The 12,387-nt window shown below is 35.1% G+C and overlaps 2 protein-coding genes across 4 annotated transcripts; both read left to right on the top strand.

Moving 5' to 3' along the window:
- The first annotated feature begins 223 nt into the window (after nucleotides 1-223).
- On the top strand, nucleotides 224-6,471 carry LOC105160969 (DNA double-strand break repair protein). Of its 3 annotated transcripts, none has more exons than XM_088879510.1 (8): nucleotides 224-385; nucleotides 885-1,026; nucleotides 1,129-1,200; nucleotides 2,102-2,135; nucleotides 2,788-4,615; nucleotides 5,463-5,665; nucleotides 5,752-5,798; nucleotides 6,214-6,471. In XM_088879510.1, exons 2-6 carry the CDS (start codon nucleotides 917-919, stop codon nucleotides 5,525-5,527), a joined length of 2,109 nt encoding a protein of 702 aa, XP_088735636.1. In that variant the 5' UTR covers nucleotides 224-385; nucleotides 885-916; the 3' UTR covers nucleotides 5,528-5,665; nucleotides 5,752-5,798; nucleotides 6,214-6,471. The 3 variants fall into 3 exon arrangements, with proteins under 3 accessions (XP_088735636.1, XP_088735637.1, XP_088735638.1); XM_088879511.1 differs by having other exon boundaries at nucleotides 5,752-5,879; XM_088879512.1 differs by lacking the exon at nucleotides 5,752-5,798.
- Nucleotides 6,472-10,432: 3,961 nt separating this feature from the next.
- LOC105160810 (CBL-interacting protein kinase 2) lies at nucleotides 10,433-11,925 on the top strand. The gene has a single exon (XM_020693224.2). It carries the CDS (start codon nucleotides 10,434-10,436, stop codon nucleotides 11,766-11,768), a length of 1,335 nt encoding a protein of 444 aa, XP_020548883.1. The 5' UTR covers nucleotide 10,433; the 3' UTR covers nucleotides 11,769-11,925.
- Nucleotides 11,926-12,387: the final 462 nt, after the last annotated feature.

Genomic DNA, 12,387 nt, shown 5'->3' with positions numbered 1-12,387 from the left:
ATCAAATTTTTCGGTTTGCTTTTTGCTTTTTTTTTTAAAATTAGTTTTTTCGATTCGATTTATTGGTCACTGTTCGATGACCGAACCGAATTGAATAACTGATTTTTTAAATATTATATTAAATAAAAAAATATATTATTATATATCTTATATATTATATTATTATATATCTTATATATTATATTATATTACATATTAATATATTACCCCATATATATAGATAGTGTCGATAGTAGAGAGAAAAAAAAAGGAAGACGAAACGCAGCGGAACGGCAGAACAGAACACAAGAAGAAAAAGAGAGAACTGACAAGAGAAACGGCGACACGCGACCTCCTCCACTCTCCAGCCGGCGGCGGAGCTCTCTTCATCAGTCTTCTCCATCAGGTAGGTACTTTGCTTTCTTACAAAGAAAAGGAAGTTCAAAAAATTTGACTTACAATTTTTTGCTTTGAAGTTGTTTGATGAAATGCCTAATAGAATTTTTTTTGTTTTTTTTTGTTTGATTCATTGATTGTGTGCTTGAGTTTGTATTAAAGTGATTTTACACTGTCAGATTTGCAAGTGTTGAGGTTGAACTTTGAAGTGATTTTACAATTTTTTAGGTAATTAGAACCACTTCCTTACGATTGAAATTTTGCAAAAGTTTCCGGGCTTATGAATGAATTGATTGTCTGTGTGTAACTGATGATTTGGAACAGTGGAGTGTTTTCGTTTTGTCAAAATTTGTGTTTCTGTTAGTTCTACAAGCCTAATGCAGCATTGCAGCAAGCTGTAGAAAACCGAATTTTTTGGTTGTGCAAAAACTTTCTGGTTCTAAAGTAATTTTGGAGAAGTACTAAGACTGTGTTCTTATTGCTCCCTTCACGATTCTATTTCTGTTCAGGTTTTGTGAAAATTGCTCATCGATAAGTGACGATGGTGGAGAGTTTTGAAGGCGTTCTAAAGAAGGAATGGTGTAGGGAAGATCTTAAAGTTTTAACATCCCAGATTAAGGAGCATGAGTCTCTCCTCAGACTCAAACGCAGGTAAACCGACTTCCATTGTTTTTCTTCATTGTCGAAATTGATTTCTTGTTCTGTTTTTCATGGCATAATCTGATGAAAGAAGTCCCAAAATTTACATTGCAGGTGGTTGATGGATTTACCATTATCCATAAGTGAACAAAAAAGAGTAGAGGAAACACTTCCTCCTGAAGATAAGTATGTGCAAGTTCTTCTTCTTCCCCCCTTCTCCCCCACCCACCCTCACACTATTGTATTCTTCTTTTACTTTATTGGACATGATCAGAGTGAATTAGTTGAATCATCTATTGTTGGATTTAAAATATTATGCTTTATATATGTAATACTTCATTCCAGTTAATAGCTCAAGATTATTTCACTGTCAAGAGCTCAAGGAATCAATAGAAAGGAATAAGTAGAATTGTGTGAATAACATTATCAAGTTTAATGCAACTGAAGTACTTGTTTAAGTTTTTGGCAGTTGACATCTGTTGGACAACGATTAATTTGCTTAATTGTTTATCTTGGTGGCAATATGTAGTCTCTTGGAAAAAAATTTCCCAACTTGACATAAACTTACATGCGTAGAGATTTTTTCATGTTCATGCTGCGTTTTGTCTGTATATCTAATTTTGAATGCTTTTAGTGGAAAAAAAGATTGAGATTTCTAGTGCCTATAGTAGCTGAGTGGTAGTTAATGTGTTTTCATAGGAAGCAGAGTCTTCTGCCATTTTAAGTGCAAAGCTAGTTGTATCCTTCATGTGACTAATCAAATATAGTCTCCAGAATGTCACCTCCATGTTACGTCGGAATCAAGATTCTGCTCGATAAGGACTTGAACATAAAAAATCTGAAAAGTCCCTGTTTTAGGGTGCTATGCTCTATTATGTGCTTTGTTCTAGTACTGGAGGTTTCTGGTTTGTCTGCTTACTTCAAACTTAGGCATGCCTAAGGAATTTTTGACATTTGGGTATTTCTTGTAATGTTCCCGCCCTCTTGCATCTCTTGTTATATGTAGTTTTTCGGTAATCAGAAACTTCTCAATGATTTTGAGTGAAATAGATGCAACATTTCTTACTTCTGTTTTATTTGTTTTCAGGATGTTGCCCGAGTCATTACTAAGGGAAGATGATGTGAGTTTTCTGTCTGTGCTGAGTTACAGCACTTGATCTCAATCCAATGATTTTCGTTTATTAACACCATAGTTTGCAGTATTCTCATATATTGATAAACAATATCCTAATAAAAAATTCAGCATCGATTTAGATAACAACATATGTCAAGACGTGTTCTTGATGGTCTGATGGACTATGTCAATAGGAAGGATCTAATAAGAGAATAAAATTTGAAGACACCGTTGATGATACTGAGTTTCTAAGGAGAATAGATTTTGAAGGTCTTGAACAAGCAAGAAGGTCCTGACTTGTGAACAAAGTTCCCTGAGATGTGACTTGGTAATGGAATCGGTTGATTCTCTGTAGAATAGAGAACAGGTGGAATATGTGTAATTATGGCTTTGCAAAAAGGAAATGAATAGTACCAAGAATGACCGAGGAATCTATGAGTAACTCTTGGAATCTTTAGGCAGCAACATCAGGGATCAGAGCACACAGTCTTAGAAAGCTTGTAATATGGCAGAAAAATGAATTGGTCATTTCTGTTTAGATCTTGCATCTTACATCTTATTATGGCTGCATACATGTACGTATATGAAGGGGGCATATTTGTGCGTACTTGGGGTTATTTTCACTTATTTCCTATAAGATCCTCTTTACTTGATTGCAGGTAAGCTATGAGGACATCAGAACTTGTATAGAAATAGGGTTTGGAGCCCATGACTATAGTAAGGAACCCCATTGTTTGGAAGAGGATTTGCGAGTATTTGATTCACGTTATGGTCTTCAAGATATATACTTACTGTTGGATGTTATGACCAATAAAGGTTTATATTCTTTTGTTGAGATACTCACTGGGGGATTGATTAAATTTGAGAAAACAAATTGGAGTATGAAGAGGACAATTAAAAAATTGCTCCCAGAAGTTATTGCTACCAAGAATGATAATTCCAAGAAAAAACTGAAACAACTTTTTCTACTATTGTTGGACGCGAAAAATTTTCGTGGGAATCAGCTGGTACGCTCAATTGCTTCTGAAGCCTATCGTGCAGCTGCTGTCAAGGTACTGGATGGACTTGAGGACTTCCCTTTTAGAACACTGATTGCAATGCATAGGAAGCTGAAAGGTGTCAAGGGTTACATCCCTTCCATGCAGTCCCAAAAATCTAGAAGGGGACGTGATAGTCTAATCAGAGTAATCAAGAAAATGTGCATGAAGATGCTATCTGACCTTGGTAATGTGAAAGAGCCCGCAGAACCGTTGGCTGGGGCCCTAGGAGTTGCAGGCTTAACATTGAAGCTAATAATGAACTGTCCAGGTGTAAGAGATTTCAGGAAATTTTCGCCAGAAACTGAGGCATTACATAATGATATAGCAAAAGCTATTCATTTGCTTGATGATTCAAAAAGAGTGAGCTTGATAGAACTCAAAAAAGTGCAGTTTTTGCTGGATCCTAATTCTGAATTGTCTGTTAGAAGTCTACGGATGGCTGTACGGAATTTATTGACTGAATACCTTTTTGAGTGCAGTGATATGGAAAAGGTCCCTGATTGTTTAGTAGAAACTCTTGACATTATTAATAGAAGATCTCAATTTTCATCTCGTAAAAAACATTCCTCTTCCAAAATTTATTCATCTCCTCAAGAATTAATGAAGGAGGTAATACAGAAAGAGGTAGAGCATGTATTGGCTATCAGTGCTCAAGCAAAAGAAGTTCTATTGGACTTGCATCCAGAACATGAATTTGATGAAGATTTTGATCATGCATACGTGGAGGATTTTGATGGAAATGATGATCTCTATATTTCTGATGATGATGAGCATGTTGGGGATATTTCTCAACATCATGAAATTCATTCTTACAGTTCAGATTGCCAAACAGAAAGTATTGGTGAGACAAACCCGGCAGAGTCAAATTCACCTGTCTCAACCAGTGAAAGAGATGACCATTCTCCTCTTCTTTCTCCTGTTGGGAGGTTAAATATACCCCTGGACTCTATGCATATTACAGATGCGGGCTTAGATGAAACCAGTGGTTTTGTTCGTTCCCTGTCCTGCAAGAAATCTGAAGTACCTGATGAACAACCCATAGTCGAGAAACAGTACCCATCAGGATTCACTGGGGAATTGGGACAGCCTTACTCTGATTCTCTTAAAGTGACAACTAAACAAAATTTATCTTCTCTCTGTGACAGTCCTGCCAGAAATTCAAGCTACAGTGACCTTAAAAGTGAAGATTCTACAAGTTGTTCCAGAGACACCCCAAAATATGTAGGTTCTGATTTCCTAGTGGAAGACACAACTATTGTCAGTAAGCAGCGCAAATCAGGTAATCAATACCTTGAGGTTCAGGAAGCTTGTGATCTCACAAGTATGGTAGCCTATCATTTTGTGGGTCACATGCTGGACAAGCTGGCCAAGAGTGAAGGCATAGAATTATGTCAAGCTGATAGATTATATCTCCGAAGTTATTCTTCAGTTCCAGAAGATCTTGAAGGTAATGAGAATTTATCCTTTTACTCTTATGTGCCTGGTAAAAAAGTGGACTTTTTTATGGTTAACCTGCCTATTGTTAGCTCCTATTTCTTATTTGCATCCATTCTCTTGAACTTGTTCATAGAATTCTTTCATGTCTTTGCCCAACAGTTTCTTGGCCTAGAATCTTGGTAAACACCATGATTTGAAAATTTTTAAGGCTTTTTTTATAGTTGCTATGCAATCTTAGAATTGTTCTTTTCTTACTTCAAAAGGCATGTAATCATTCTTGTTCTCAAAGCAGTGAAACATGTGGTTCTGTTTTGTAAGGTTATAGGTCGCAGAAGTTTATGAGGAAAAAGCTACTATAGGTCCGTCGAAGGGTCTAAACTTGATGATATAAATTCATATTGCATGCTAAGATATGTTAAATTGGCATGCTGCTCAAGGGTGTGATTTTATGTGTTTATATTTCTGGGATATTCATATAGTGGAGTTGTATATGTCGGCCGCATTTTGAATATCATTAGGATGCAGGACTCTCCTCCCACTTTCATTCATGACTTTCTGTTCTCTTCTCCAATTCTTTTCCTCATTCCTTTTATCCTCGCATTATGTTCGATCTTCTACCTGAATGCTTCACTAGCTAAATATGTGGTCCCTGATTGAAGGGATTGGGAACATGCTGACTGAAATTACTGCATCTCTAGGACATTACTGAAAGTGAATTGAGAATTGAGTTTCTCTAACAAGATTTTGAATACATAAATGATAGTTCTCTATTGCTTCTTAATCTCAATATTTCACTAGCTATTTTATTGTTTAACTGAGCTTGTATATCCTTGATTTACTTATGGTTTCTCCTTCAGAATCTCTACGGAAATTCTTGCCATCCGAGTTCCCTGGTGTGTGGAAAGATTTGCTTCGGCGCTAAGACTTCCACATCCAAGGTCTGCAAAATTCCGTGACCCCAGGAAATGGAGAATGCTGTGAGCTTCAGAAGCTCCTTCTCAAGCTTCCCACTACTCTGGCATCATTTCCCTCTTACCTCCCAATTAAAATCAGATTTCAGGTACATTTTTATTCGTAACTGTGTAATTTCTTTTGTTTTACTCTTAATATCCACCTTGTTCATGCATCGTTGATCTGTATGAACAGAGGTTAAAGCAACAAAGTCAGCACAGCATTGGAATAAACCTCTAATGGTAAGGAATACTTTCAGGTCTGATGAAAATGGGCAGCTTAATGGGTTTCCGAATAATGCCCAACAGAATTTCATGGGAGAGGTGCCTTGTGCTCTCCATCCATTTTCACTGAATTATTCTTTATATATATATATATTACAGCTCAAGAAATAATAATTAGATTGTTTTTCTCCCATTTATGAACTTTCTGGGTTTGGGTCTGTCCAATTTGCATATTTTTCATCAGGAGTTGGCTTATTTTACACGATTATAAATTTTAACATTATTCCTTCTAAATTCATTCAGAAAAATGTACATAGACATGCGTGTTGGTCCGATTTCTCCCTGAAGTTTATAATCTTAAAGCAGCCATATAATTAACTTCAATGTGGACTTATTTCTTCAAATGTTGACATATTTCTTGAATGTTTTCCAGGTAATTGGAGGTAGAGACATTTATGGTGGAAGGTCCATTTCAATATACCATGAACCTTGATCAAGCCTATGCCTCATACTCAGACCCATCGTTCTCCTCTTGCTTGAGGTTGATGCTTCCTTCCTATCTGTTTATAAATTTTGAAAATGTGACGTTAAAATCTTGTAAGTTAGAAAAAAGGGGCAAGTCTAAAATTTGTTTTTATTGTCATCGCTTTCTTGCTTTAATTACAATAGAATTCTGGGCTTTAATGCTTCAGTGTCTGGAGTAAAAAAATTAACAACTGCTGCATAAATTAATGGTTATTAAGTAGATGAGCTATTGGGATCTTGACCGGCACACATTATGCTCTAGTTGTTATAAAATATTCGGTAATTCTTTTAAAAAAAAGCTTATAGGAGTCCAAAGTAAATTGCTTAAAAGCTCGTCATTTCAATCCAGAATAAGAGTAAGGAGTTTTTAATTTATTATAATGTATATTTTAAATTCTTATTTTTATAACTATAATACTACGACACTAACATTTAATAAATTTCATAATATTATTTTATTGAAACACTTCAAAACTATATAATTTTGTAAAATCTTTTAAATTTATCTACCTAAACACTCTAAACCATAGTTGGTCCCAAATTAAAATAAACTTGTTCTTGCTTAAGTTGGTTGTATCTGCTACTCTCCTGCAGCTTTACAATCTGTCATACAAGATAACCTCACCATCACTATTATTATACAGTAATAAATTCAAATAACAATATTATTTAACTTATCATGATGACTTCCGCCAGCTTTTGCTTCATCAGTAGGCCATTTTCCAACCCTACTTCCCCTGTATAATTCATCTTAACCATACCGGACAAAATTTTCTACTATACAATTATATTAGACATGCCAGCGACAGTCCATCGATTTGGGCTTTTAGACCTCCTTTTGAAAGTTTTGGGTTCAAATTTTTTGATGTGTACATTATAAACATAATGTGTATATATATATATATATATATATTACAGAGATTAAATAAAAATATATATTTTCATCAAATTTTATTTTATTTTCTATATAAGTGATAATTACATGATTATATTAATATATCATAAATTAAATGATATAATAATTCGATCAAAATATCAATATGACAAAAATAATTAAATAAATTATAATAAATTCACATAAAAATAATTAAAGTATTAATATATTCTCCGGAAATTTGTATACATGGTTTCAAATTTATTCAAGACAGTTGAGCTTTAATTGCTAGACTAAGATATTAGTATTATTTGTTTCATGTTCACCTACTCCTTTTATGAAGAAATTTGACCTATGAATGGGGCACCACAACATTTTTGAAACTATGAGTTGGCTACTTGCCTTTTGTGGTCCTGCATCTGTTTGGGATAATAAACTACGCTTTCATTTATAATAATTTGAGATTATGATATTATTCTATATAATCCGATATTAACCTTATTATTTATAACATGAAACTTATTAATGAAATCGAGCACATTAAATTACTTTAACTATTTTTAATGTATATATCAAATAACTCAGTTCATTTATATTTTTTTAGTTTCATATTTTTCTTTTGTCTGCGTGGTGGTCACACATTCATTCTGAAATAATTAGCTAAAAATGGTATACTACTAACATCAGGAATACAAAGAATCAAATCCTTTTTAATTGATAAACTAACCCGTAGACGATTAATTGCTTGAGTTTTTTATTTTTTAAATTTATTTATAAGAAAAATCGAAGTTAAATCCCATTTGACTAAAGTTATATATAAAAAGAAACTTGGTATTAAATCATTATATGATTGATCAAGTGGAGGGACATTCTTTCAACTTTTGGCATATGCCCTGTGCCTTTGAATAATAGCGGCAAAGATTGATATGGCCCATATATGATATTGTCCAAATTGTGTGGCTCAAAATGCAAATTTGAGTATGTGCCTCACAACGCAAAATTCACATTTGAGGTCCCTACTCTTAAGTCACAAGGGTAGTGATGCAAATAATTGATCACCATACACCTTATACAACCATCATTTCATACCACCAATAGGGTGCTTTATATTTTATTTTTAGTTAAATTATTATATTAATATTTCGATAAATTATCCATTATCAATATTGAAAATTCATATAACTTATATATCTAAAAACAACGAAACAAATTACGATAAATTCATGTAAAGTGAGATAAATATCCACACATATGATAAGATCGAACTTATTTATGGAAGAATTAACTTTAACCTTAGCCACTAGGCTAAGTTATCTGGGGGTCACCAATATGATGGTTTGATTGCAAACTCTTTACTTATCACTTAGATGCTACGAGTTTGAATCTAGTAGAGATTTTGTGCTCATTACTTTATGTAGATGTATCTTAGGATGACGGTGGTTAGCTCATAATATTTGGTCTAGTGAATAACTTAACTTAGTCACATGCTGATTAAGCGAAGGGTTAGATGAATTTTGGCAAAAGTAACATTTCATGGTGATTAAATATATTTATTTGGGTTAACAACAATGAATTCATCTCGATTTAATTTATCAACTATAAAAAAAAAGTACAATTATTTTCAAATCCTTAATGAAAATGGTGGTTTTTAATGACAAGAATTTGTGTGAGGACCTTTCTAAAAATACCAATTATTTCTTTGACTTTGATCCTTTGAATTATATTTTGTAATATTGCAATGAATTTTAAATTCATTTAATACAAAAGAATTAAAATAATTTTTCCAAATATATAATTCAAGTTAAGATCTTCTCTTTCAAATGTAACATGATGGAAATTTTAATTCGAATGGAGGTTCTGTCAGACTTTAAATATGTATTTACGTAGAGTTTAAAAATAGTGATCAATTATATAATAAGGGTTTTTACTGTTGATGTACCAAACTACCCTCGTAATTAGAAACTTTCCAATGTGTCACTTCTCTGTTGGCTCATACTTGCCAAATGCAGAATCACACATAATTTCAGTTGTAGAGAAACAAAACCCCAAGCAACGTTGAAGACGGCGAACTCAAAACACACAACGGTACAAAAACTCATAAATACCGTGAGATACGTTCCCATAATAGTCATTTGTACTCTGTCAGACTACATATATTCACTCGAACTTCACATGCTCTTCGCCTCAGTACTCCTCCCTCTTTTTCTCCGAAGGTTTTGGATCCAACTGAAGCTCCTTCCTTCACCGAGGTATGGGTCTTTTCTCACAAACCCATTTGACTTTTTGAAGTTTTTCATTGTCCCGTTTGAAGTTTTGTTCCGATTTGATGCAAATAATTTGGTGAATGCGTCTGTTTCTGGGATCTTTTTCTGAGCGTGTAATCACATGATGTTGAAATTTTGGTATTAGATTCTCTTGTTTTTGTGCGTGCAGGAATTCTTGGGTGCACATATTTAGTTAGCATTCAGTTTGATTCTTGTCGGGCTCACGCATTTATGCTTGTATGGTATTTGTGATTTTTGGGTCTCTGAATCAAAGGGTTTTACAGATCTAAATCTGCTGAGATGAGTTTGTGTTTCAAGTTGAAGTTGTTTCCCGCGTGTTGCCTAATGGTCTGATTTCTCTGTTTTAGCATGTTGAGTTGTATGTTGGCAAGGAAGATGTTGATTTGTAGGTTAATAGAAAGCATGCCCTGATTAATTTGAGAAAGGGAATGAATTCGACATGCTGATTTAATGCACCCCAACTGTTTGTTGATTGACTCTAAGCTGACAATTCAATTTGTCATGCTCTAAATTTGATGTGCTTTAACCAAGATTCTTGATAGCATAAGAGATGGCTTACTTTTGTCTATAGGATGGAATTTTCTTACTAATTCATAATCATAGTTGTGTGTGCTTCTCACTCTTTGATCTGCCTTCACATTCAGAATCTCCGCAACTGTTTGTTGATATCCAAGTTCCTGGGAATGTGGAAAGATGTGTTTCGTCGCTGAGGCTACCGGGTTCAGTGCCTGCAAGATTGTGCCTCAGTCTGAATCCATCTCGTTTGTCCTTGATGGTGACAGGCATGAACATAATGGCACAATCAAGTTTTGCAGCCAGAAGCACAATGATACCATCTATCGTCCTTCTCCAGTGTTAAAACGCGACTCTGTTAGACGGCCGGGTTCTTTATTTATAAAGAATCGGGCATTTTAAATATCATAGACAGAAGGAGAACGAAACCGGTGCTAGCATATAGCAGGTTTTCAAATGGAGACTAATGGAAACATATTGATGGAGAAATATGAAGTTGGGAGATTGCTAGGACAAGGCACTTTCGCCAAAGTTTACTATGGTAGGAACCTCAAAACTGGACAGAGTGTGGCCATCAAGGTAATTGATAAGGAAAAAGTAGTAAAGGTTGGGCTTATTGATCAGACGAAGCGAGAGATATCTATTATGAGTATGGTCAAACACCAAAATATAGTGCAGCTCCATGAAGTAATGGCCACCAAAACTAAGATCTACTTCGTGATGGAATATGCCAAAGGGGGGGAGCTTTTTCACAAGGTTGCCAAGGGAAAGTTTAAGGAGGATATTGCTCGAAAATACTTTCAACAATTGATTTGTGCTGTTCATTTTTGCCACAGCCGGGGTGTGTATCACCGTGATTTGAAACTGGAAAACCTGTTGCTTGATGAAAATGGGAATCTAAAGGTGTCTGATTTTGGTTTGAGTGCGCTCTCAGAGTCCAAGCGGCAAGATGGATTACTCCACACAACATGTGGAACCCCGGCATATGTTGCTCCTGAGGTTATTAGCAGAAAAGGTTATGACGGGGCTAAGGCTGACGTCTGGTCGTGTGGGGTCATACTATTTGTTCTACTTGCAGGTTATCTTCCATTTTATGACGCAAATCTTATGGAGATGTATAGGAAGATATCGAGGGCCGAATATAAATGCCCTAATTGGTTCCCACCTGAAGTTCGAAGACTATTTATGAGGATCCTTGATCCAAACCCGAACTCTAGGATTTCCATAGCCAAAATTATGGAAAAATCCTGGTTCCGAAAAGGTTTGGATTCCAAAGATACAGGGACCAGTGCAGGAGATATCGAGAAGCGTCCAATTGACATTGATGCTGTTCTGAAACCTTCTGACTGTGATAACATTGCCCCAACAAAGCCAGAGTTGGCAAAGCCTACTAATCTGAACGCATTTGATATCATATCTCTCTCCACAGGATTCGACTTGTCTGGCTTGTTCGTTAGCAATGATCAGAAGGACGAAGTTCAGTTCACATCAACAAAGTCAGCTTCTTTTATCATGTCGAAGCTTGAGGATATTGCTCGTCTCTTAAGGTTCGAACTTACGAAGAAGGATCAAGGGTCTATGAGAATAGAGGGGTCTAATGACAGTAGGAACGCAACTTTGTCGGTTGATGTGACAATTTTTGAAATATCTCCGTCATTCTATTTAGTCGAGCTGACAAAGTCCAGTGGCGATTCCATAGATTATCAGCGCTTGTTGAGACAGAAAATAAGACCGGCCCTTAGGGAAATTGTCTGGGCTTGGCAAGGAGAGCAACAACACACAACTAGTTAGAAAGTATCCGTAGAAAAAGCTGCTGACTTCAACTTCTGCCTAATCTGTTAGTTCTTGGCGCATTTCATTAGAATTTGCTGTTCCTACCATTCACTTCGCGTTGTAACTTCTCTGACAGTTTCTTGAATTTACCTTCGGAGACTATATCCTGAGTTAATTTCTCTTCTTCGTAGTACCATTTGAATGGTTTTCATATCATCTGATTGACATTAATATATTCATGAACCTGATTGAAATTTGAAGCTACATCAGTTTAAGCATATGGTTTGGTGATAGCTTCAGTGTTCTTTCCTTGGAACCAGTTGAGTTGACAGGCCTGTTTGTTTGTGTTTTCGATTTCTTAAGCAGTAATTAAAGTAAAAATATTTTCGGACAAACACTCATGGTTCCTGAAACTCGTATTTTGTTGGTAAATTCATAAAATACTAAATTAATAGACTCGATAATTTATGATAAAGAATTGCATTAGCATCTCGTAAAACAGAAAGGGTAAATCACAACGACCCTGAGATTAATTTTTTAAATGACGAGTCATTATTCCTAATTATGTTAAACTGAGAGGAAGTTGTTGTAAATTACCCAAATAAAATGGATAAAGTTTAACTTCATAAAACATCAT

Source organism: Sesamum indicum, linkage group LG4, assembly GCF_026168435.1.
Source record: "Sesamum indicum cultivar Baizhima isolate 11 linkage group LG4, ASM2616843v1, whole genome shotgun sequence".
NCBI classification, from domain to species: Eukaryota; Viridiplantae; Streptophyta; class Magnoliopsida; order Lamiales; family Pedaliaceae; genus Sesamum; species Sesamum indicum.
Note: the sequence above shows the minus strand (reverse complement) of the source record. Positions and strands in the feature narration are given on the sequence as shown.

What these genes read in the sequence shown, in the direction of transcription:
- LOC105160969 (XM_088879512.1), top strand. Translation starts at nt 917, where the DNA reads ATGGTGGAGAGTTTTGAAGGCGTTCTAAAGAAGGAATGGTGTAGGGAA. An exon ending in ACACTTCCTCCTGAAGATAA is followed by an intron (nt 1,201 to 2,101) that starts GTATGTGCAAGT and finishes ATTTGTTTTCAG; the next exon opens with GATGTTGCCCGAGTCATTAC. An exon ending in AGTTCCAGAAGATCTTGAAG is followed by an intron (nt 4,616 to 5,462) that starts GTAATGAGAATT and finishes TTTCTCCTTCAG; the next exon opens with AATCTCTACGGAAATTCTTG.
- LOC105160810 (XM_020693224.2), top strand. Translation starts at nt 10,434, where the DNA reads ATGGAGACTAATGGAAACATATTGATGGAGAAATATGAAGTTGGGAGA.